General features: G+C 43.8%; 2 protein-coding genes across 6 annotated transcripts in view; one reads left to right on the forward strand and one right to left on the reverse strand.

The window, feature by feature from the left end:
- LOC118388815 (acidic mammalian chitinase-like) overlaps window positions 1-21426 on the reverse strand; it is a 72241-nt gene that overhangs the window by 12451 nt on the left and 38364 nt on the right. The window lies entirely within an intron of this gene.
- LOC118388813 (acidic mammalian chitinase-like) lies at window positions 16458-20373 on the forward strand. The gene is made up of 11 exons (XM_035778296.2): window positions 16458-16574; window positions 16998-17027; window positions 17168-17369; window positions 17742-17798; window positions 17883-18048; window positions 18275-18399; window positions 18548-18671; window positions 18831-19016; window positions 19214-19336; window positions 19661-19799; window positions 19946-20373. The coding sequence occupies exons 1-11, from the start codon at window positions 16535-16537 to the stop codon at window positions 20227-20229; spliced, it is 1476 nt and encodes a 491-aa protein (XP_035634189.2). The 5' UTR covers window positions 16458-16534; the 3' UTR covers window positions 20230-20373.

Here is a 21426-nt window from a genome sequence, read left to right on the forward strand (position 1 = left end):
TAGACCTGCACCAGGCTGGGAAGACTGAATCTGCAATAGGTAAGCAGTTTGGTTTGAAGAAATCAACTGTGGGAGCAATTATTAGGAGATCAAATCAAATCAACATCAAATCAAATGTATTTGTCACATACACATGGTTAGCAGATGTTAATGCGAGTATAGCGAAATGCTTGTGTTTCTTGTTCCGAAAATGCAGTAATAACCTACGTGTAATCTAACCGAACAATTCCAAAACTACTACCTTATACACACAAGTGTAAAGGGATAAAGAATATGTACATAAAGATATATGAATGAGTGATGGTACAGAACGGCATAGGCAAAATGCAGTAGATGGTATCGAGTACAGTATATACATATGTGATGAGTAATGTAGGGTATGTAACCAAAGTGTCATAGTTTAAAGTGGCTAGTGATACATGTATTACATAAAGATGCAGTAGATGATAGAGTACAGTATATACATATGAGATGAATAATGTAGTGTATGTAAACATTATATTAAGTAGCATTGTTTAAAGTGGCTAGTGATGTCACACCCTGGCCTTAGTATTCTGTGTTGTCTTTATTATCTTTCATATCGTCTGAGATCCCCAAGGATTGGAAAGCTGCCGCAGTCATCCCCCTCTTCAAAGGGGGAGACACCCTGGACCCAAACTGCTATAGACCTATATCCATCCTGCCCTGCCTATCTAAGGTCTTCGAAAGCCAAGTCAACAAACAGGTCACTGACCATCTCGAATCCCACCGTACCTTCTCCGCTGTGCAATCTGGTTTCCGTCACGGGTGCACCTCAGCCACACTCAAGGTACTAAATGATATCATAACCGCCATCGATAAAAGACAGTACTGTGCAGCCGTCTTCATCGACCTCGCCAAGGCTTTCGACTCTGTCAATCACCAAATTCTTATCGGCAGACTCAACAGCCTCGGTTTTTCGGATGACTGCCTTGCCTGGTTCACCAATTACTTTGCAGACAGAGTTCAGTGTGTCAAATCGGAGGGCATGCTGTCCGGTCCTCTGGCAGTCTCTATGGGGGTGCCACAGGGTTCAATTCTCGGGCCGACTCTTTTCTCTGTATATATCAATGATGTTGCTCTTGCTGCGGGCGATTCCCTGATCCACCTCTAGCAGACGACACCATTCTATATACTTTCGGCCCGTCATTGGACACTGTGCTATCCAACCTCCAAACGAGCTTCAATGCCATACAGCACTCCTTCCGTGGCCTCCAACTGCTCCTAAACGCAGTAAAACCAAATGCATGCTTTTCAACCGATCGCTGCCTGCACCCGCATGCCCGACTAGCATCACCACCCTGGATGGTTCCAACCTTGAATATGTGGACATCTATAAGTACCTAGGTGTCTGGCTAGACTGCAAACTCTCCTTCCAGACTCACATCAAACATCTCCAATCAAAAATCAAATCCAGAGTCGGCTTTCTATTCCGCAACAAAGCCTCCTTCACTCACGCTGCCAAGCTTACCCTAGTAAAACTGACTATCCTACCGATCCTCGACTTCGGCGATGTCATCTACAAAATGGCTTCCAACACTCTACTCAGCAAACTGGATGCAGTCTATCACAGTGCCATCCGTTTTGTCACTAAAGCACCTTATACCACCCACCACTGCGACTTGTATGCTCTAGTCGGCTGGCCCTCACTACATATTCGTCGCCAGACCCACTGGCTCAGGTCATCTACAAGTCCATGCTAGGTAAAGCTCCGCCTTATCTCAGTTCACTGGTCACGATGGCAACACCCATCCGTTCCAGCAGGTGTATCTCACTGATCATCCTAAAGCCAACACCTCATTTGGCCGCCTTTCGTTCCAGTACTCTGCTGCCTGTGACTGGAACGAATTGCAAAAATCGCTGAAGTTGGAGACTTTTATCTCCTCACCAACTTCAAACATCAGCTATCCGAGCAGCTAACCGATCGCTGCAGCTGTACATAGTCTATTGGTAAATAGCTCACCCTTTTCACCTACCTCATTCCCATACTGTTTTTATACTGTTTTTATTTATTTACTTTTCTGCTCTTTTGCACACCAATATCTCTACCTGTACATGCCCATCTGATCATTTATCACCAGTGTTAATCTGCAAAATTGTATTATTCGCCTACCTCCTCATGCCTTTTGCACACATTGTATATAGACTGCCCATTTTTTTCTACTGTGTTATTGACTTGCTAAATTGTTTACTCCATGTGTAACTCTGTGTTGTCTGTTCACACTGCTATGCTTTATCTTGGCCAGGTCGCAGTTGCAAATGAGAACTTGTTCTCAACTAGCCTACCTGGTTAAATAAAGGTGAAATAAATAAATAAAAATAAAATTATGTTGGTTAGGCCAGGGTGTGACATGGGTGATTTATGTGTCTTGTTTTGTCTACGGGTTTTGTAGTCTATGGGGTTGTGTTCAGTTGAGTGTTCTAGGTAAGTCTATGGTTGCCTGGAGTGGTTATCAATCAGAGGCAGGTGTTTATCGTTGTCTCTGATTGGGAACCATATTTAGGCAGCCATATTATTTAGGTATCTTGTGGGTGATTGTTTCCTGTCTCTGTGTTCTCTGCACCAGTTAGGACTGTTTACGGTTTTGCCACGTTTTCTTATTTTGTATTTGTATAGTGTTTATGTTTTTGTCTTTATTAAAGATGCTTAACAATAACCACGCTGCATTTTGGTCCTCCTCTCCTTCCCAGGAAGAAAACCATTAAAAGTGATATATTTGACATCAATTTCCATCAATTCCCATTAATAAAGCGGCTGGAGTTGAGTCAGTGTGTTTTGGAGCAGCCACTCAATGTTAGTGGTGGCTGTTTAACAGTCTGATGGCCTTGAGATAGAAGCTGTTTTTCATTCTCTCGGTCCCAGCTTTGATGCACCTGTACTGACCTCGCCTTCTGGATGATAGCAGGGTGAACAGGCAGTGGCTCGGGTGGTTGTTGTCCTTGATGATCTTTATGGCCTTCCTGTGACATTGGGTGGTGTAGGAAACCCTTCTGGAAATGGAAGACATACCAGACCACTGATAATATCCCTCGATCTGGGGCTCCACGCAAGATCTCACCCCGTAGGTTCAAAATGATCACAAGAGCGGTGAGCAAAAATCCCAGAACCACACGGGGGGGACCTAGTGAATGACCTGCAGAGTAACACACTATGCCACCAGGGACTCTAATCCTGCAGTGCCAGACGTGTCCCCCTGCTTAAGCCAGTACATGTCCAGGCCCATCTGAAGTTTGCTAGAGAGCATTTGGATGATCCAGAAGAAGATTGGGAGAATGTCATATGGTCAGATGAAACCAAAATATAACTCAACTTGTCGTGTTTGGAGGACAAAGCATGCTGAGTTGCATCCAAAGAACACCATACCTACTGTGAAGCATGGGGGTGGAAACATCATGCATTGGGGCTGTTTTTCTGCAAAGGGACCAGGACGACTGTAAAGGAAAGAATGAATGGGGCCATGTATTGTGAGATTTTGAGTGAAAACCTCCTTCCATCAGCAAGGGCATTGAAGATGAAACATGGCTGGGTCTTTCAGCATGAAAATGATCCCAAACACACCGCCCGGGCAACGAAGGAGTGGTTTCGTAAGAAACATTTCAAGGTCCTGGGGTGGCCTAGCCAGTCTTCAGATCTCAACCCCATAGAAAATCGTTGGAGGGAGTTGAAAGTCTGTGTTGCCCGGCAACAGCCCCAAAACATCACTGCTCTAGAGGAGTTCTGCATGGAGTAATGGGCCAAAAGACCAGTGTGTGAAAACCTTGTGAAGACCAAATAATACTTTTCCACCATAATTTGCTGATAAATTCATTAAAAATCCAACAATGTGATTTTTCTGGATGAAAATTACAGGCCTCTCTAATCTTTTTAAGTGGGAGAACTTTCACAATTGGTGGCTGACTAAATACTTTGTTGCCCCACTGTATATATATACAGTGTGTTCTATTCTACTGTATTTTAGTCAATGCCACTCCGACATTGCTCGTCCTTATATTTTTCATAATAGTGAATTGTTAGATACTACTGCACTGTTGGAGCTAGGAAAACAAGCATCTCGCTACACCCGTAATAACATCTGCTAAATATGTGTATGTGACCAATAAAATTGGATTTTTTATTTTTATTAATCTTACTATTATTTAGGAGTTAGGGACATTAGATCACAGGTGTGGAGGACAGTACAGGCGTGAAGGACAGTACAGGCGTGAAGGACAGCACAGGCGTGGAGGACAGCACAGGCGTGGAGGACAGCACAGGTGTGGAGGAAAGCACAGGTGTGGAGGACAGCACATCTTTGGAGTACTGCACAGGTGTGGAGTACAGAGGTTTCGGTGGTGGTGTATAACCTAGAGGAGCGGAGGACAGCAGACTAACTGATGAGTGTAGAGGTGTGGACTGGATGCTGGCAGATGGGGTGGGAGCTCCAGGTACTCCTTGAAAGTAATATTATTGGCAGAATGCTTTTTTGTGTCACTCCTAGCTTGCTGAGAGACAGATTCTCGAGTCTCTCTGCATCAATGTCAACAGCATAGCCCAGAGCATATTCAACCATCCACTTGAAGGTCTGCTCCCTATAAAGGCTGAACTGCATTATGTGTTGACCAAGCAAGTGTGCCTTGCTGTCTGAGAAGTATAGCTCTCCTGGCTGAATTTATCTGGAGACATAGCCCTGGTGCACTCTCTTTAGGAACTGTCGGATCCTCAATGTTTCCTCAATGTTTCGTTCCGGACCTTATTTGGCCGGATCCGGTACCTCTCGTGGCATGATTATTTTTATTTTAAAAAATTGTTATGTAAAAAATGTTAATAAAAGCTATGTTAATTAGAGTTGCCTCCTTGTTAATCCCCCCCACCACAAAAAAAAATGTAATGTGAAAAAGTTGATTTTCACGCGGAGCCTGATTATCAGGTCTGAAGGTAAGACCCAAGTGCAGACAATGTTGATGTAACAAAAGTTTATTATTTCGAACATGGGCAGGCAAAGGTACAGGATGGCAGGCAGGCTCAGGGTCAGGTCAGGCAGAAGTCGGTAATCCAGAAGAGTGGGGCAAAGGTACAGGACAGCAGGCATGCTCAAGGTCAGGGCAGGCAGATGTTGGTAATCCAGAGTAGAAGGCAAAGGTACAGGACGACAGGCAGACTCAGGGTCAGGCCAGGCAGAAAGGATAAAACCGGGAAAACTAGAAATCAGGAAACTAGACAAGGCAGGAGGAACAGGAAAAACGCTGGTAGGTTTCAGGAAGAAAACTAACTAGCAACAGACAGAGATCACAGATAAAAATACACAGGGGATAATTGAGAATATGGGTGACACCTGAAGGGGGGTGGAGACAAGCACAAAGACAGGTGAAAGAGGAGATAAGGTTTAAACTCTAGACACAGAAAAGGTAGGAAAAATACGGAGGGTACGGGGCAACAGAGAATGAACAGCAGAAGGGCTAATGATCTTGGAGCGGGGGGGAAAGGTCTCGGCTTCCGGGGTGTAGCTACGGCACTACAGCGGCATGCCAGCGCCTCAGGCTTGACCTTCTTGGATACCGGTTGGTGCTGCGGAAGTGAAGTGGCCTGTGCCTTACTGAAACCCTCCTGGACATCCTGGTACTCTGCGGAGCTGGCGGAGAGGGCTGGAGCAAATTCCAAGCCCCCAGGAAGACGTCCCGTGGCAGGCAGAGCTGACTTCAGGCAATGAGTGTGGCAGGACAGGCTCCAGCACACAATGTCACCAGTACACCAGTCAATGGAGTGAGTGTGTCGCTGGAGCTAAGAGAATCCCAATACCACCGGAACCTGAGGAGACTCAACCAACAGGACTTGAATTGTCCCGCTGTGGTTCCCCGACACTTGTAGGTTGACGGGGGTGGTCTGGTGGGTGACCCAGCCCAGAGAGCGCCCGTCTAGGGCTCTAAAACCCATGAGAATGGAGAGGATGGAGAGGGGTTGAGTGAGGATGCACTGCTCGGACACAAAGTTAATATGCATGAGACTCCCATCGGCCCCCGAGTCGATGAGTACCTGGAGACTTGGACTGGTTGCCCCACCGCAAATGGCACGGAGAGCGGGGCGAGCAAGGGGAGACACAAAATAAAAAATTATCTTTAACCTCTTGGAACCTCCAGGAGAATTGTCAGCAACTACACTAATTAGCATAGCGCAACAGTCAAATAATCTTACTAGAAAATATTAATGTTCATGATATCACAAGTGAAATATAGCAAAACACAGCTTAGCCTTTTGTTAATCACACTGTCGTCTCAGATTTTGAAAGTATGCTTTACAGCGATAACAAGACAAGCGTTTGTGTACGTTTATCAATAGCATAGCATTATGTCCAGCTAGTAGCAGGAAGCTTGGTCACAAAAATCAGAAAAGCAATCAAATTAACCGTTTACCTTTGATGATCTTCGGATGTTTTCACTGACAAGACTCCCAGTTTAACAGCAAATGTTCCTTTTGTTCCATAAAGATTATTTTTATACCCAAAATACCTCCGTTTGTTTGTCACGTTATTATCAGAAATCCACCGGAAATAGCAATCACGACATCGCCGAAAATAATTCAAAATTCTATCCATAATATCGACAGAACCATGGCAAACATTTTTTATAATCAATACTCAAGGTGTTTTTCAAATATCTATTCGATAATATATCAACCGGGACAGTTGGCTTTTCAGTAGGACCGGGAGGAAAAATGGCTACCTCTCTCATTTCCACAAGAATCACTCTGAGAGCCATTAGCTGGCCACTTACGCAATGTGCTCGTTTATGCTCATTCTTCATCATAAAGGCGTGAAACTACGTCTAAAGGCTGTAGACACCTTAGGGAAGACGTAAAAAAGGAAAATGGTTGCTATCCCTTTAAATGGAGGATAGGCATGCAAAGGAGCAGAAGGGTTTCAAAATAAGAGGCACTTCCTGATTGGATTTTCCTCAGGGTTTCGCCTGCAATATCAGTTCTGTTGTACTCACAGACAATATTTTTACAGTTTTGGAAACTTTAGAGTGTTTTCTATTCTAAGCTGTCAATTACATGCATATTCTAGCCTCTGGTCATGAGAAATTGGCTGTTAACTTTGGGAACGTTACTTTTCCAAAAATAAAAATAGTGCCCCCTAGCTTCAAGAGGTTATTAACTTCTTACGGGCAGGTGGGACGGTAGTGTCCCACCTGGACAACATCCGGTGAAATTGGAGCGCGAAATTCTAACTACAGAATTATAAATATCTAACTTTCATAAAATCACAAGTGTAATACATCAAAATAAAGTTTAACTTCTTATTAATCCAGCCGCTGTGTCAGATTTCAAAAAGGCTTTACGGCAAAAGCACACCATGATATTATCTGAGGACAGCGCCCCGCAATACAAAAGCATGAAAAACATATTTCAACCAGGCGGATGCGCCTGAAAGTCATAAATAGCGATATAATACATGTCTTACCTTTGAAGATCTTCTTCTGTTGGCACTCCAAAAGGTCACAGTTACATCACAAATTGTCCTTTTGTTTGATAAAGTCCTTCTTTATATACATAAAAACTCAGTTTAGCTGGCTCGCTTCAGTCAATAATCCATCCAGTTTCCCTCCATCAAAATACATACAAAATTAATCACAAACGTTACTAATAAACTTTTCAAGTCAAACAATGTTTATAATCAAATCTTAGGTACCCTAATACGTAAATAAATGATCAATGTTAAGACAGAGAATTGTTATTGTCTTTCCCGGAGAAAAATACAAAAGAACGCGTGCTCTCTTCCACGCGCTTGGAAACACTACAGCCAAAATGGGAGCCACCTAGAAAAAAATCCAATTTCTGGCTCATTTTTCCAAAAACAAGCCTGAAACTCTTTCTAAAGACTGTTGACATCTAGTGGAAGCCCTAGGAACTAGGATGCTTGCCATTTCAGGAGAGTGTACCAGGGCTATGTCTCCAGATAAATTCAGCCAGGAGGGCTATACTTCTCAGACAGCAAGGCACACTTGCTTGGTCAACACATAATGCAGTTCAGCCTTTATAGGGAGCAGACCTTCAAGTGGATGGTTGAATATGCTCTGGGCTGGTGTATGCTGGTGGCATCGATGCAGAGAGACTCGAGAATCTGTCTCTCAGCCAGCTAGGAGTAACACAAAAAAGCATTCTGCCAATAATATTACTTTCAAGGAGTACCTGGAGCTCCCACCCCATCTGCCAGCATCCAGTCCACACCTCAACACGCATCAGTCAGTCTGCTGTCCTCCGTTCCTCTACGTTCTACTCCACCCCCTAGACCTCTGTCCTCCACACCTGTGCAGTACTCCAAACATGTGCTGTCCTCCAAACATGTGCTGTCCTCCACACCTGTGCTTTCCTCCACACCTGTGTTGTCCTCCATACCTGTACTGTCCTCCACAACTGTGCTGTCCTCCACACCTGTGCTGTCCTCCATACCTGTGTTGTCCTCCATACCTGTACTGTCCTCCACATCTGTGCTGTCCTCCACACCTGTGCTGTCCTCCACACCTGTGTTGTCCTTCATACCTGTGTTGTCCTCCATACCTGTACTGTCCTCCACATCTGTGCTGCCCTCCACACCTGTGATCTAATGTCCCTAACTCCTAAATAATAGTAAGATTAATCAAAACAATACATGGGATTTACAGTGCCATCAAATCAAATCCAATTTTATTGGTCACATACACATATTTAGCAGATGTTATTATGGGTGTAGCGAAATGCTTGTGTTCCTAGCTCCAACAGTGCAGTAGTATCTAACAATTCACAACAATACACACACATCTAAATTTAAAGAATGGTATTCAGAAAAATATAAGGTCGAGCAATGTCGGAGTGACATTGACTAAAATACAGTAGAATAGAATACAGTGTACATATATATATGTATTTAACCTTATTAAAGTGACTCGTATTCCATTATTAACGTGAACAGTGATTCCATGTCTCTGTATATAGGACAGCAGCTTCTAAGGTGCAGGGTTCAGTAACCTGGTGGTAGCCGGCTAGTGATGGCTATTTAACAGTCTGATGGCCTTGAGATAGAAGTTGTTTTTTTAAGTCTCTCGCAATTCAAAAAACTCAAGGACACTGTGCTACAGCAAAGACTATAAAACAAAAACAAGAATAATACAATAAAAGGAATGAAAGCTACATAGCTTAAGCCAGGGTTGAGGGCATAAAAACCTCCACCCCAACATATTTGAACATGCAACCTAATCTGTAGTCAGCACGAGTTATTGGTTGACCACCAGATATGCAGGGGAGGCATGGTATAATTGAACTGTTCCATAAGACAATTCCTCACCATCGGAACGTGCTTCCCCCCCTGGCACAAAAGGAATGTGACAGCACATCCAGAGCCCGTATGGCACCCACTGACAATGTTGAGTCTAGAACATTTTGGGTTGCGACAACCAATCATATCACTTCTTGCTACCAATAAATGACTAGGAATTCCCCTCACCGACGAATCAGAGACAGCTGTTGTGTAATCGGTATGTCATCAGACTTTTAATCTGACTTTCCAGGCTTCACATCACTGTTCAGGCAATGCTTTGACATTTACTATTTCCTGATACATTTCCTGCGTTGGGCAAAGAAGGCAGAGTTTGCATGTGTTAAAAACTTTGCAGACAGCAAAACGCTTACTCAGAGTATGCTGTGCAAATGCCATCTGTTGTAGTTTTTGTTACATATAGAGACAGATATGACACTATTGAGCAAAGATAGGTATACATTAGACCACAAACAGAAAGCGGACAGGAAACTGAAGATTAAACAGACATAAGTGTAATGGCCGAAGCCATACGTGCTTTACTGTGCATAAGGGCTTAGAGCAGAGGAGGAGGTGACCCTTAAATACATGATCTATCATGGAAGGAGCAGGACATCATTATAAAGATTAGATAGAGAGGGTAAAGGACATAAGTGCTTAGATTAAAGGCCATAAGTGCTTAGGGTAAGATATATATACATTCATTTTAGGACACGAGAGGGTCCTGCCACCATTGTAATCTAATCAAGAGCGGATACAGGCGTTATTAGGCATGAACATGGAGGAAGCCTGGACTGAAAGATAATGGTGGCCGGTGACCTGAGGGAAGTAACTTCATTAAAATATGGAATGGACTCATATACTGTGTGTGTATATAAATACAGAGCCAGTGCTCTGGGAAAGTGTGTGTGTTCCGCGGACCATCTAGGCTTCTGATATGTTTGTATTAAGTGTTATATTTTGAAATTATTCTCCACGACACATCCTTCAACCAAGAAATCAACTTAGGCACTGATTGGATTCTAGGTACTTATAAGGACTGATACACTGTGTTAAATGTGATAAGGTAGATATCAGAGCACTTAACTCCTTTTGAACAATTCATGGTATAGCTACAGCAACACCAGTACAAACACGTTCACCTGATTGTGACTGTAATGATTTTTTTTCTTTTTTCTGACAATTGTTTTTTTTTACATTGTGGATAAATCATAACTATTAGTAATAATAACAAATTCTAACACACTAAAACAAATATGGTAACATGCTGAAAAGTACACTTGATTTCTTAATAATTACTTGTTATATGGCTGCATTGTAATACATTATTACTATTATCAATTACGCTACACCAAGTACCAACATTTCTGCTAGGCAGACCACGAGGTTATACATGTCTGTTGTAATGGCTGTTGGATGAAGGATAGGACCAAAGCGCAGCCTGGGAAGTGTTCATCTTGATATTTAATAAGAAACGTGAACACTGAAACAAAAACAATAAACGACAACGTGAAATAACTCAACCGAAACAGTACCGTGTGGACCAAACACTGACACTGAAAACAAACACCCACAATTCTAAAGTGAAACCAGGCTACCTAAGTATGATTCTCAATCAGGGACAATGATTGACAGCTGTCTTTGATTGAGAACCATACCAGGCCAAACACAGCAATCCCAAATCATAGAAAAACGAACATAGACAACCCACCCAACTCATGCCCTGACCATACAGAACGTGACATCTGTCTCAAGCCTGATGTTCAATTTTAAATAGACCCTTTGCCCCTTACCCTCTAGTTGTCACACCCTGATCTGAGAGAGCCTTTTTATTTCTCTATTTGGTTAGATCATGGTGTGATTTGGGTGGGCATTCTAGTTTTTCTATTTCTTTGTTGGCCGGGTATGTCTATCGATGTCTCTGATTGGGGATCATACTTACGCAGCCTTTTTTCCACTTTTAGTTTGTGGGATCTTGACTATGTTTGTGTGTAGTTGCTTTCTGCACTGCATGTAGATTTACGGTTGTTTTTGTATTATGTTGTTTTTTCGGTGTCATTTAAAATAAACAAATTACATCAGCTGATATCTCAAAGTGATGTACAGCAACACAGCCTAAAACCGCAAACAGCAAGCAATGCAGGTGTAGAAGCACAGTAGCTAGGAAAAACTCCCTAGAAAGGCCAAAACCTAGGAACAAACCTAGAGAGGAACCAAGTTATGAGGGGTGGCCAGTCCTCTTCTGGCTGTGCCGGGTGGAAATTAGAACAGATCATGGCCAAGATGTTCAAATGTTTATAAATGACCAGCATGGTCAAATAATAATAATCACAGTAGATGTCGAGGGTGCAACAGGTCAGCACATCAGGAGTAAATGTCAGTTGGATTTTCATAGCCGATCATTAAGAGTATCTCTACCGCTCCTGCTGTCTCTTGAGAGTTGAAAACAGCAGATCTGGGACAGGTAGCACGTCCGGTGAACAGGTCAGGGTTCCAAAGCCGCAGGCAGAACAGTTGAAACTGGAGCAGCAGCACGGCCAGGTGGACTGGGGAAAGCAAGGAGTCATCATACCAGGTAGTCCTGAGGCATGGCCATAGGGCTCAGGTCCTCCGAGAGAGAGAAAGAATTAGAGAGAGCATACTTACATTCACACAGGACACCAGAAAAGACAGGTGAAGTACTCCAAATATAACAAACTGACCCTAGCCCCCCGACACATAATCTACTGCAGCATAAATACTGGAGGCTGAGACAGGAGGGGTCAGGAGACACTGTGGCCAATACGATGATACCCCCAGACAGGGCCAAACATGAGGGATATAACCCACTTTGCCAAAGCACAGCCCCCACACCACTAGAGGGATATCTTCAACCACCAACTTACCATCTTGAGACAAGGCCGAGTATAGCCCACAAAGATCTCCGCCAAGGCACAACCCAATGGGGGGTAAGCCAGTGACTCAGCCCTTGTAATAGGGTTAGAGGCAGAGAATCCCAGTGGAGAGAGGGGAACAGGCCAGGCAGAGACAGCAAGGGTGGTTCGTTGCTGCAGAACCTTTCCGTTCACCTTCACACTCCTGGGCCAGACTACACTCAATCATATGACCCACTGAAGAGATGAGTCTTCAGTAAAGACTTAAAGGTTGAGATCGAGTCTGCGACTCCCACATGAGTAGACAGATCATTCCATAAAAATGGAACTCTATAAGAGAAAGCCCTGCTTCCTGCTGTTTGCTTAGAAAATCTAGGGAAAATTAGGAGGCCTGCTTCTTTTGACCGTAGTGTACTTGTGGATATGTACGGCAGGACCAAATCGGAAAGATAGGCAGGAGCAAGCCCATGTAATGCTTTGTAGGTTAGCAGTAAAACCTTGAAATCATCCCTTTCCTTGACAGGAAGCCAGTGTAGGGAGCTAGCAATGGAGTAATATGATCATTTTTTTTGGTTCCAGTCAGGATTCTCGCAGCTGTATTTAGCACTAACTGAAGTTTATTTAGTGTTTTATCCGGGTAGCCGGAAAGTAGAGCATTGCAGTAATCTAACCTAGAAGTAACAAAAGCATGGATTCATTTTTCTGCATAATTTTTAGACAGAAAGTTTCGGAGTTTTGAAATATTACATAGATGGAAAAAAGCTGTCCTTGAAACAGTCTTGATATGGTCATTAAAAGAGAGATCGGGTGTCCAGAATAACGCCGAAGTCCTTCATAGTTTTATTTGAAACGACTGTACAACCATCAAGATTAATTGTCAGATTCAACAGAAGATCTCTTTGTTTATTGGGACCTAGAACAAGCATCTCTGTTTTGTCCAAGTTTAAAAGTAGAAGGTTTGCAGCCATCCACTCCTTATGTCTCAAACACAGGCTTCTAGTGAGGGCAATTTTGGGGCTTCACCATGTTCATTCATTGAAATGTACAGCTGTGTGTCATCCGCATAGCAGTGAAAGTTAACATTATGTTTTCGAATGACATCCCCAAGAGGTAAAATATATAGTGAAAACAATAGTGGTCCTAAGGAACCCCAAATTTACAGTTGATTTGTCAGAGGACAAACCATTCACAGAGACAAACTGACATCTTTCCGACAGATAAGATCTAAACCAGGCCAGAACTGGTCCTTGTAGACCAATTTGGGTTTCCAATCTCTACAAAAGAATGTGGTGATCGACGGTATCAAAACCAGCACTAAGGTCTGAGGATGAGCACAGATGCAGAGCCTCGGTCTGATGCCATTAAAAGGTAATTTACCACCTTCACAAATGCAGTCTCAGTGCTATGATGGGGTCTAAAACCAGACTGAAGCATTTCGTATACATTGTTTGTCTTCAGGAAGGCAGTGAGTTGCTGCGCAACAGCTTTTTCCAAAATTGTTGATCGTTTTTTAGATTTTCTGGGTCAAGGTTTGGCTTTTTCAAGAGAGGCTTTAATACTGCCACTTTTAGTGAGTTTGGTACACATCCGGTGAATAGAGAGCCGTTTGTTATGTTCAACATAGAAGGACCAAGCACAGGAAGCAGCTCTTTCAGTAGTTTAGTTGGAATAGGGTCCAGTATGCAGCTTGAAGGTTTAGAGGCCAAGATTATTTTTATCATTGTGTCAAGAGATATGGTACTAAAACACTTGAGTGTCTCTCTTGATCCTAGGTCCTGGCAGAGTTGGGCAGACTCAGGACAACTGAGCTTCGGAGGAATACGCAGATATAAAAGAGGACTCCGTAATTTGCTTTCTAATAATCATGATCTTTTCCTTAAAGAAGTTCATGAATTTATAACTGCTGAAGTGGAAGCCATACTCACTTGGGGACTGCTGCTTTTCAGTTTGCTTTGCGACAGTATCAAAAATAAATTTAGGATTATTCTTATTTTCCTCAATTAGGTTGGAAAAATAGGATGATCGAGCAGCAGTGAGGGCTCTTCGATACTGCACGGTACTGTCTTTCCAAGCCAGTCGGAAGACTTCAGTTTTGTGTGGCGCCATTTCCGTTCCAATTTTCTGGAAGCTTGCTTCAGAGCTCGGGCATTTTCTGTATACCAGGAAGCTAGTTTCTTAGGACAAATGCTTATAGTTTTTAGGGGTGCAACTGCATCTAGGGTATTGCGCAAGGTTAAATTAAGTTCCTCAGTTAGGTGGTTTTTGATTTTTGTCCTCTGAGGTCCTTGGGTAGGCAGACGGAGTCTGGAAGGGCATCAAGGAATTTTTGTGTTATCTGAGAATTTATTGCAGGACTTTTGATGCTCCTTGGTTGGGGTCTGAGCAGATGATTTGTTGTGATTGCAAACGTAATAAAATGGTGGTCGGATAGTCCAGGATTATGAGGAAAAACATTAAGATCCACAACATTTATTCCATGGGACAAAACTAGGTCCAGAGTATGACTGTGACAGTGAGTAGGTCCAGAGACATGTTGGACAAAACCCACTGAGTCGATGATGGCTCCGAAAGCCTTTTGGAGTGGGTCTGTGGACATTTCCATGTGAATATTAAAATCACCAAAACTTAGAATATTATCTGCTATGACTACAAGTTCCGATAGGAATTCAGGGAACTCAGTGAGGAACGCTGTATATGGCTCAGGAGGCCTGCTCAGTAGGCCTGTAATCAGTAGCTAAAGTGATTGAGTAGGCTGCATAGATTTCATGATTAGAAGCTCAAAAGACAAAACTTCATTTTTTTTGTAAATTGAAATTTGCTATCGTAAAAGTTAGCAACACCTCCGCCTTTGCGGGATGCACTGGGGATATGGTCACTAGTGTAACCAGGAGGTGAGGCCTCATTTAACACAGTAAATTCATCAGGTTCAAGCCATGTTTCAGTCAGGCCAATCACATCAAGATTATGATCAGTGATTAGTTCATTGTCTATAACTGCCTTTGAAGTGAGGGATCTAACATTAAGTAGCCCTATTTTGAGATGTGAGGTATCATGATCTCTTTCAACAATGACAGGAATGGAGGAGGTCTTTATTCTAGTGAGATTGCTAAGGCGAACACCGCCGTGTTGAGTTTTGCCCAGCCTAGGTCGAGGCACAGACACGTGTCTCAATGGGGATAGCTGAGCTGACTACACTGACTGTGCTAGTGGCAGACTCCACTGAGCTAGCAGGCTGGCTAACAGCTTGCTGCCTGGCCTGCACCCTATTTCATTCTGGAGCTAGAGGAGTTAGATCCCTGTCTATGTTCGTAGATTAGATGAGAGCACCCCTCCAGCTAGGATGGAGTCCGTCACTCCTCAGCAGGTCAGGCTTGGTCCTGTTTGTGGGTGAGTCCCAGAAAGAGGGCCAATTCTCTATCATTTCTATATTTTGGGATGGGCAGAAAACAGTTTTCAACCAGCGATTGAGTTGTGAGAATCTGCTGTGGAGCTCATCACTTCCCCTAACTGGGAGGGGGCCAGAGACAATTACTCGATGCTGACACATCTTTCTAGCTGATTTACACGCTGAAGCTATGTTGCGCTTGGTAACCTCTGACTGTTTCATCCTAACATAATTGGTGCCGACGTGGATAACAATATCTCTCACTTCCCAACCTTCAGTCCACTGCTAGTACAACTGAAACAAAAGATAGATCAATTAATTATGGGGACTTCTCAACCTTGCGCTTGACTTGATAGAATGGTCACCATATTCTTTACATCTATCCCATTTCAAGGTCAATCTCAATCAAATTATAATGTATTGGTCACATACACATAGTTCACATATGTTATTGTTAGTGTAGCAAAATGCTTCTATTTCTGACAGTGCAGCAATATCTAACAAGTTATCTAACAATTCCACAACAACTACCTAATACACATACATCTAAGTAAAGGATTGGAATAAGAATATATACATATAAAAATATATAGAAGAACAATAAGCAATCTCCACAAGTATATAGGGGGTTTGGTGGTAGGAGAAAGGTGCTAGCTAGGATGCAGGGGCTAGTTGTAGGGGCTGTACTGGAGAGGCTAAAGGGTGACTAATGCACCCATCTCTATGGTTTCACCAAATGATCCATTTCAGTGTCAGTTTCACCAAATGATTACAACCCAAAACAGACTTGCTTTTTTAATCGTCAGCTTATCATGTCTTAAAACAAGGACATATGAAGTTTATCAGTGTTTTTGTTAAGGCAGTGGAAACCCTTGTTCAAACAAGTGACTGAGGCTGATTGAGTTTTGCTGCGGAATGGGAAAGTCCTAGAGTTATGAGTGAGATAGGAGTGGTCGTTGAGAGTATAAAAGGGTTCAGCAGCCCATGGAGCAATGTACAGAGCAACCATGGGCAAACTACTCATCTGCGTTGGTAAGTGGAATTTATTTTGGCTTATTTAGCTTATAACTGTACTACTGGTCTTTATTTCAAACATGTTATTTATATTTTAATTGTAATGACAATTAGCAACATTCAGAGTCTATGCTCTATGCTAAGGCTTTGGCTCCCTGTGGAGAGAATTGGCCACTGACGAATGTCCTCTAGTTATGCATTTTGTCAATGCTACTGTGTTCAATGTCTGTTTCTAAGGACTGAGGTTGCCAGCACCATGACCCATCTATATTCATGTCTGAGGGGAAGAACTGCACTTTATATCATGATCATTACAGTTCTGAATTATGTTGACTTTTTAAAAAGTTTAATGTAACATAAAATCTCTCCCTTTTTCCTTCTCCTTTCTTTACTTCTGTCTCTCTCGCTTTCTCTCACCATTCTCATTTTCTCCCTCTCTAGGACTGGCTCTCCTGCTGCATGCACAGCTAGGTAAGTTTTAAGTACGTTTAATTTACATTTAGCCAGCAGCTAGGTAAGTAGCCAATCAGAGAACAATAACTCAACTTACAGAGCATGACAACCATGACTCTAAAACTCCAAACTCTAACATTACTACTACCCTTCCATAGGATCCTCCTACATCCTATCCTGTTATTTCACTAACTGGGGCCAGTACCGGCCAGGAGCAGGCAAGTATTTCCCCACCAACGTGGACCCCTGTCTCTGTGACCATCTGATCTATGCCTTTGCCGGCATGGCCAACAACGAGATCAAGACCTACGAATGGGACGATGAGAAACTCTACGGACAGTTCCAGGCACTCAAGAACCAGTGAGAGAGAGACACACACATGCACAAACACTCACTCAAGCAGGCATGCACACATGCACATACGCATAAATGCATGCAGGCACGCACACACACATAGACAAATGCAGGCAAACACTTTCTCATTCAGGCATGTACACACCACAGGAGGTTTGTGGCACCTTAAGTGTGGAGGACAGGCTCGTGGTAAGAGCTGGAGCAGAATTAGTGGAATAGTATCAAATATGTGAAACACATTGTTTCTATGTGTTTGATGCCATTCCATTTCCGCCATCCCAGACATTTTTATGAGCTTTCTTCCCCTCAGCAGCCTCCCGTGGTGCACACATGCACGCCTAAGCCAGTAATAACCCTAAGTCTTGTATTTGGTAACAGGAACAGCAACCTGAAGACTCTGCTAGCCATTGGAGGATGGAATTTTGGCACTCAGCCGTAAGTGGAGATGCATATAAACATGCAAGTGCACACACACATTTACACACACACCCTGTGTCTGAGCTGTGTGTGTGTACCCAGGTTCACAGCAATGGTGTCCAGTGCAGCCAACCGCCAGACGTTCATCAGCAGCGTTATCAAGTTCCTGAGGCAGTACCAGTTTGACGGCCTGGACATTGACTGGGAGTATCCTGGATCCAGAGGCTCCCCACCCGCAGACAAAGCCAGATTCACCACCTTGCTGCAGGTTAGACTCAAACACCCACACCCACACCCACACACACACACACACACACACACACACAAATCAACAAACATGAATAAACACACACACACGCAGATTAACAATCACACATACACACACACACACACACAAAATAGTTCATGCACACACAAATGAACACACAGACAAGAATGAATGCTTGAACACCCACATGAACACCCACATCCCTCTGTGCACTGTCTCCATCTAGGAGCTGATGGCTGCCTTTGAGGCTGAAGGAAAGAACACCAACCGTCCTCGTCTGATGCTGACTGCAGCTGTTTCTGCCGGAAAGGGAACCATCGACTCCGGATACCAGATCGCCGAGATTGGATCGTCAGTACATACACACTGGATCTCATTCATATATTAATTCTTAGGAAAGATTTGTACATTGAAACATGCATGATCTATCAAATACTTCTTGGCATATTGGAAACTCTTTCTCCCTCTCTTTCTCTCCCTCTCTCTCTCTCCCTCTCAGGGTGTTGGACTATCTGCATGTGATGACCTATGACTTTCATGGATCTTGGGAACACAACACTGGAGAAAACAGCCCTCTCTACAGAGGACCAGCTGATCAGGGAGATTACATCTACTTCGATGTGGTGAGTCTCTCTCTCCGTGCTCATCTCTTCCTCTCTCTCATCCTCGGCTCATCTATATCTTCCTGCCTATTTAGTTTTGAGCTGAGAGGGAATTCCACAATTCTTAATAATTATTCTCTCTCCAGTGTTCTCACTACCACATACTGTGTGTGTTCTCAGGACTATGCTATGAAGTACTGGAAGAGCAGTGGTGCCCCCGCTGAGAAGCTCCTGGTTGGATTCCCCACCTATGGCCACACCTTCAAGCTGGCCAGTGGCTCTAACACTGGAGTGGGCGCACCGGCCAATGGCCCCGGCCCGGCCGGACCATTCACCAGACAGTCTGGCTTCCTGGCCTACTACGAGGTAATTGACACAGGTCCGAAATTACACCCTATTCCAATCCCTACACGGTGCACTAGTTGTGTGCTCTTGTCAAAGGTATTGTCCTGGGGAACAGGGTGTCATTTTGGACACAAACCCTGTGTATGTTTTTGAGTGATTACATCTGCAGCTTCCTGAATCATGCAACTTGCAACCCTAACGTGTGTGTGTGTCATTAGATCTGCACCTTACTGAAGCAGGGAGCTACCCAGGCCTGGGACTCTGCCCAGATGGTGCCCTACGCCTACACCCAGCAGAACATCTGGGTTGGATATGACAACGTCAAGAGTTTCCAGGACAAGGTCTGTGTTTGTGGGGGTGTTTGTCTGTTGGAGGAAAGATATAACTAGGTGGTAATGGCGTAGCATCCTACTCTGTTACAAAAAGCCTAATAATATATGGAATTAAACAGTAGCTGTTATCTTCCTGATTTACAGTAGTGAGTGCATACATTTTGTTATAGGTGACCCCAGCGAGAATCGAATCCACCATCCTGTCATTGAAAGATCCATTCCCTACCAACTGAGCAACATTGGGCAATTGATGAAGTTCTATGACCTATACATATTTATCCAATTTCATCCCGTTAAGTAAACCCTCCTCTCCCCTCTCTTTCTCCCCTACAGATCGAGTGGCTGAAGAAAACTGGCTTCGGGGGAGCCATGGTGTGGAGTCTGGATCTGGATGACTTCTCTGGAACCTTCTGTGGACAAGGCAGATACCCACTGATCAACACCCTCAAGTCTGGACTGGGAACCGGAGCCGGTGAGTGACACAGACACATGCATGCCTGCATGCACAGACAAACATTCAACAGCAATCCTCTCTATCACTCTATCACAATGTCGTTGAAATGATCTCAAATTATCTCAAACCCTTTTCCCCACTCCTATGTTCTCCATCTCTCCCAGGTTGTGCCGCCCGTACGGTCCCCATCGCCCCAGTGACCCCTACCCAGCACCCACTTAACCCCCCACAGCCCGGCGGTCAAGGTGGCAGCAGCAGCGGTGGCAGCAGTGGCGGTGGCAGTAGTAGCAGCGGATCTGGCTTCTGCGCCGGGAAGGCTGACGGAATATACCCTGACCCCACCAATTCCAACCACTTCTACAATTGTAGCCAGGGCAAGACCTACGACCAGCACTGTGCTGCCGGCCTGGTGTTCGACGCCAGCTGCAAGTGCTGCAACTGGGCCTAAGAAACCAGAATTCCCCTTATTAATGAAGGAGCTGGGTCTGAAGGTTATGTGGTTGTTAGGGCCACTGTTGTCGTGTCCTATTCTAACATCAGCTCCATTTAACATGTCAAATCCACTCTAATAAACTCCCAACATATGAATGCATCCTGCTGTCTCAGGAATTGTATTTATTCCGCTCTGTGTGGGATTGAGGTCAACTTCATTCCACTTTGAGCAGAATCACCTTGTATCCCACATAGCTAGTCATTATCTGAACACGATTAGCAATTCTGCTCCTCGCCCTTCTCAAACTGATTCCCTCAAACACCGTCAAGACCTGCAAGAGAGACAAACTGGCAAGAGAGGTCTGGGAGAAGTGGGTGGAGTGTACTGCCGGTCATGGTTATGTGTCTACCTGTCCCTTCAAGAGACCTAGCTCATAGTTGAAGTGAGTACTCTGGTGGGCCTTAACTTCATTGGGGTAGGGGGCACTATTTTCACCTCCGGATGAAAAGCGTGCCCAAAGTAAACAGCCTGCTACTCAGACCCAGAAGCTAGGATATGCATATAATTGGTAGATGTGGCTAGAAAACACTCTAATATTTCTAAAACTGTTCAAATGATGTCTGTGAGCATAACAGAACTGATTTGGCAGGTGAAAACCTGAGAAAGATCCATCCAGAAAGTGGGATTCTTTTATGTTTGTAGTTTTCAATGCCATTACAGTATGCATTGACTTAGGACTCAAATTGCACTTCCTATGGCTTCCACTAGATGTCAGTCTTTAGAAATTGTTTCAGGCTTGTATTCTGAAAAATTAGCAAGTAAGACCATTCTGAATGAGTGGACCATTCAGAATCCCAGAGACTTTTCATGCTTAAGACCAGGAGCGCGCGTTTCTTATTTACCTTTTATTTTGATTGTCCGGTTGAAATGTTATCGATTATTTAGGCTAAAAACAACCTGAGGGTCAGATCAGAGGCAGTAGGGATGACCAGGGATGTTCTATTGATAAGTGTGTGAATTGGAACATTTCTGTCAACATGTAGAAAGTAAATGTATGGAGTAAAAAGTACATTATTTTCTGTAGCAGTGTAGAGAAGTAAAGTGGTCCTTCTGTAGCTCAGTTGGTAGAGCATGGCGCTTGTAACGCCAGGGTAGTGGGTTCGATTCCCGGGACCACCCATACGTAGAATGTATGCACACATGACTGTAAGT

Source organism: Oncorhynchus keta, chromosome 10 (assembly GCF_023373465.1).
Source record: "Oncorhynchus keta strain PuntledgeMale-10-30-2019 chromosome 10, Oket_V2, whole genome shotgun sequence".
Classification (NCBI taxonomy): domain Eukaryota; kingdom Metazoa; phylum Chordata; class Actinopteri; order Salmoniformes; family Salmonidae; genus Oncorhynchus; species Oncorhynchus keta.

Excerpts from the sequence above, each read along its gene's own strand:
- LOC118388813 (XM_035778296.2), top strand. The coding sequence starts at position 16,535 with ATGTACAGAGCAACCATGGGCAAACTACTCATCTGCGTTG. Across the intron at positions 18,400-18,547 it reads CAGATCGCCGAGATTGGATC|GGTGTTGGACTATCTGCATG; the intron begins GTCAGTACATAC and ends TCTCCCTCTCAG. Across the intron at positions 18,672-18,830 it reads ATTACATCTACTTCGATGTG|GACTATGCTATGAAGTACTG; the intron begins GTGAGTCTCTCT and ends GTGTGTTCTCAG.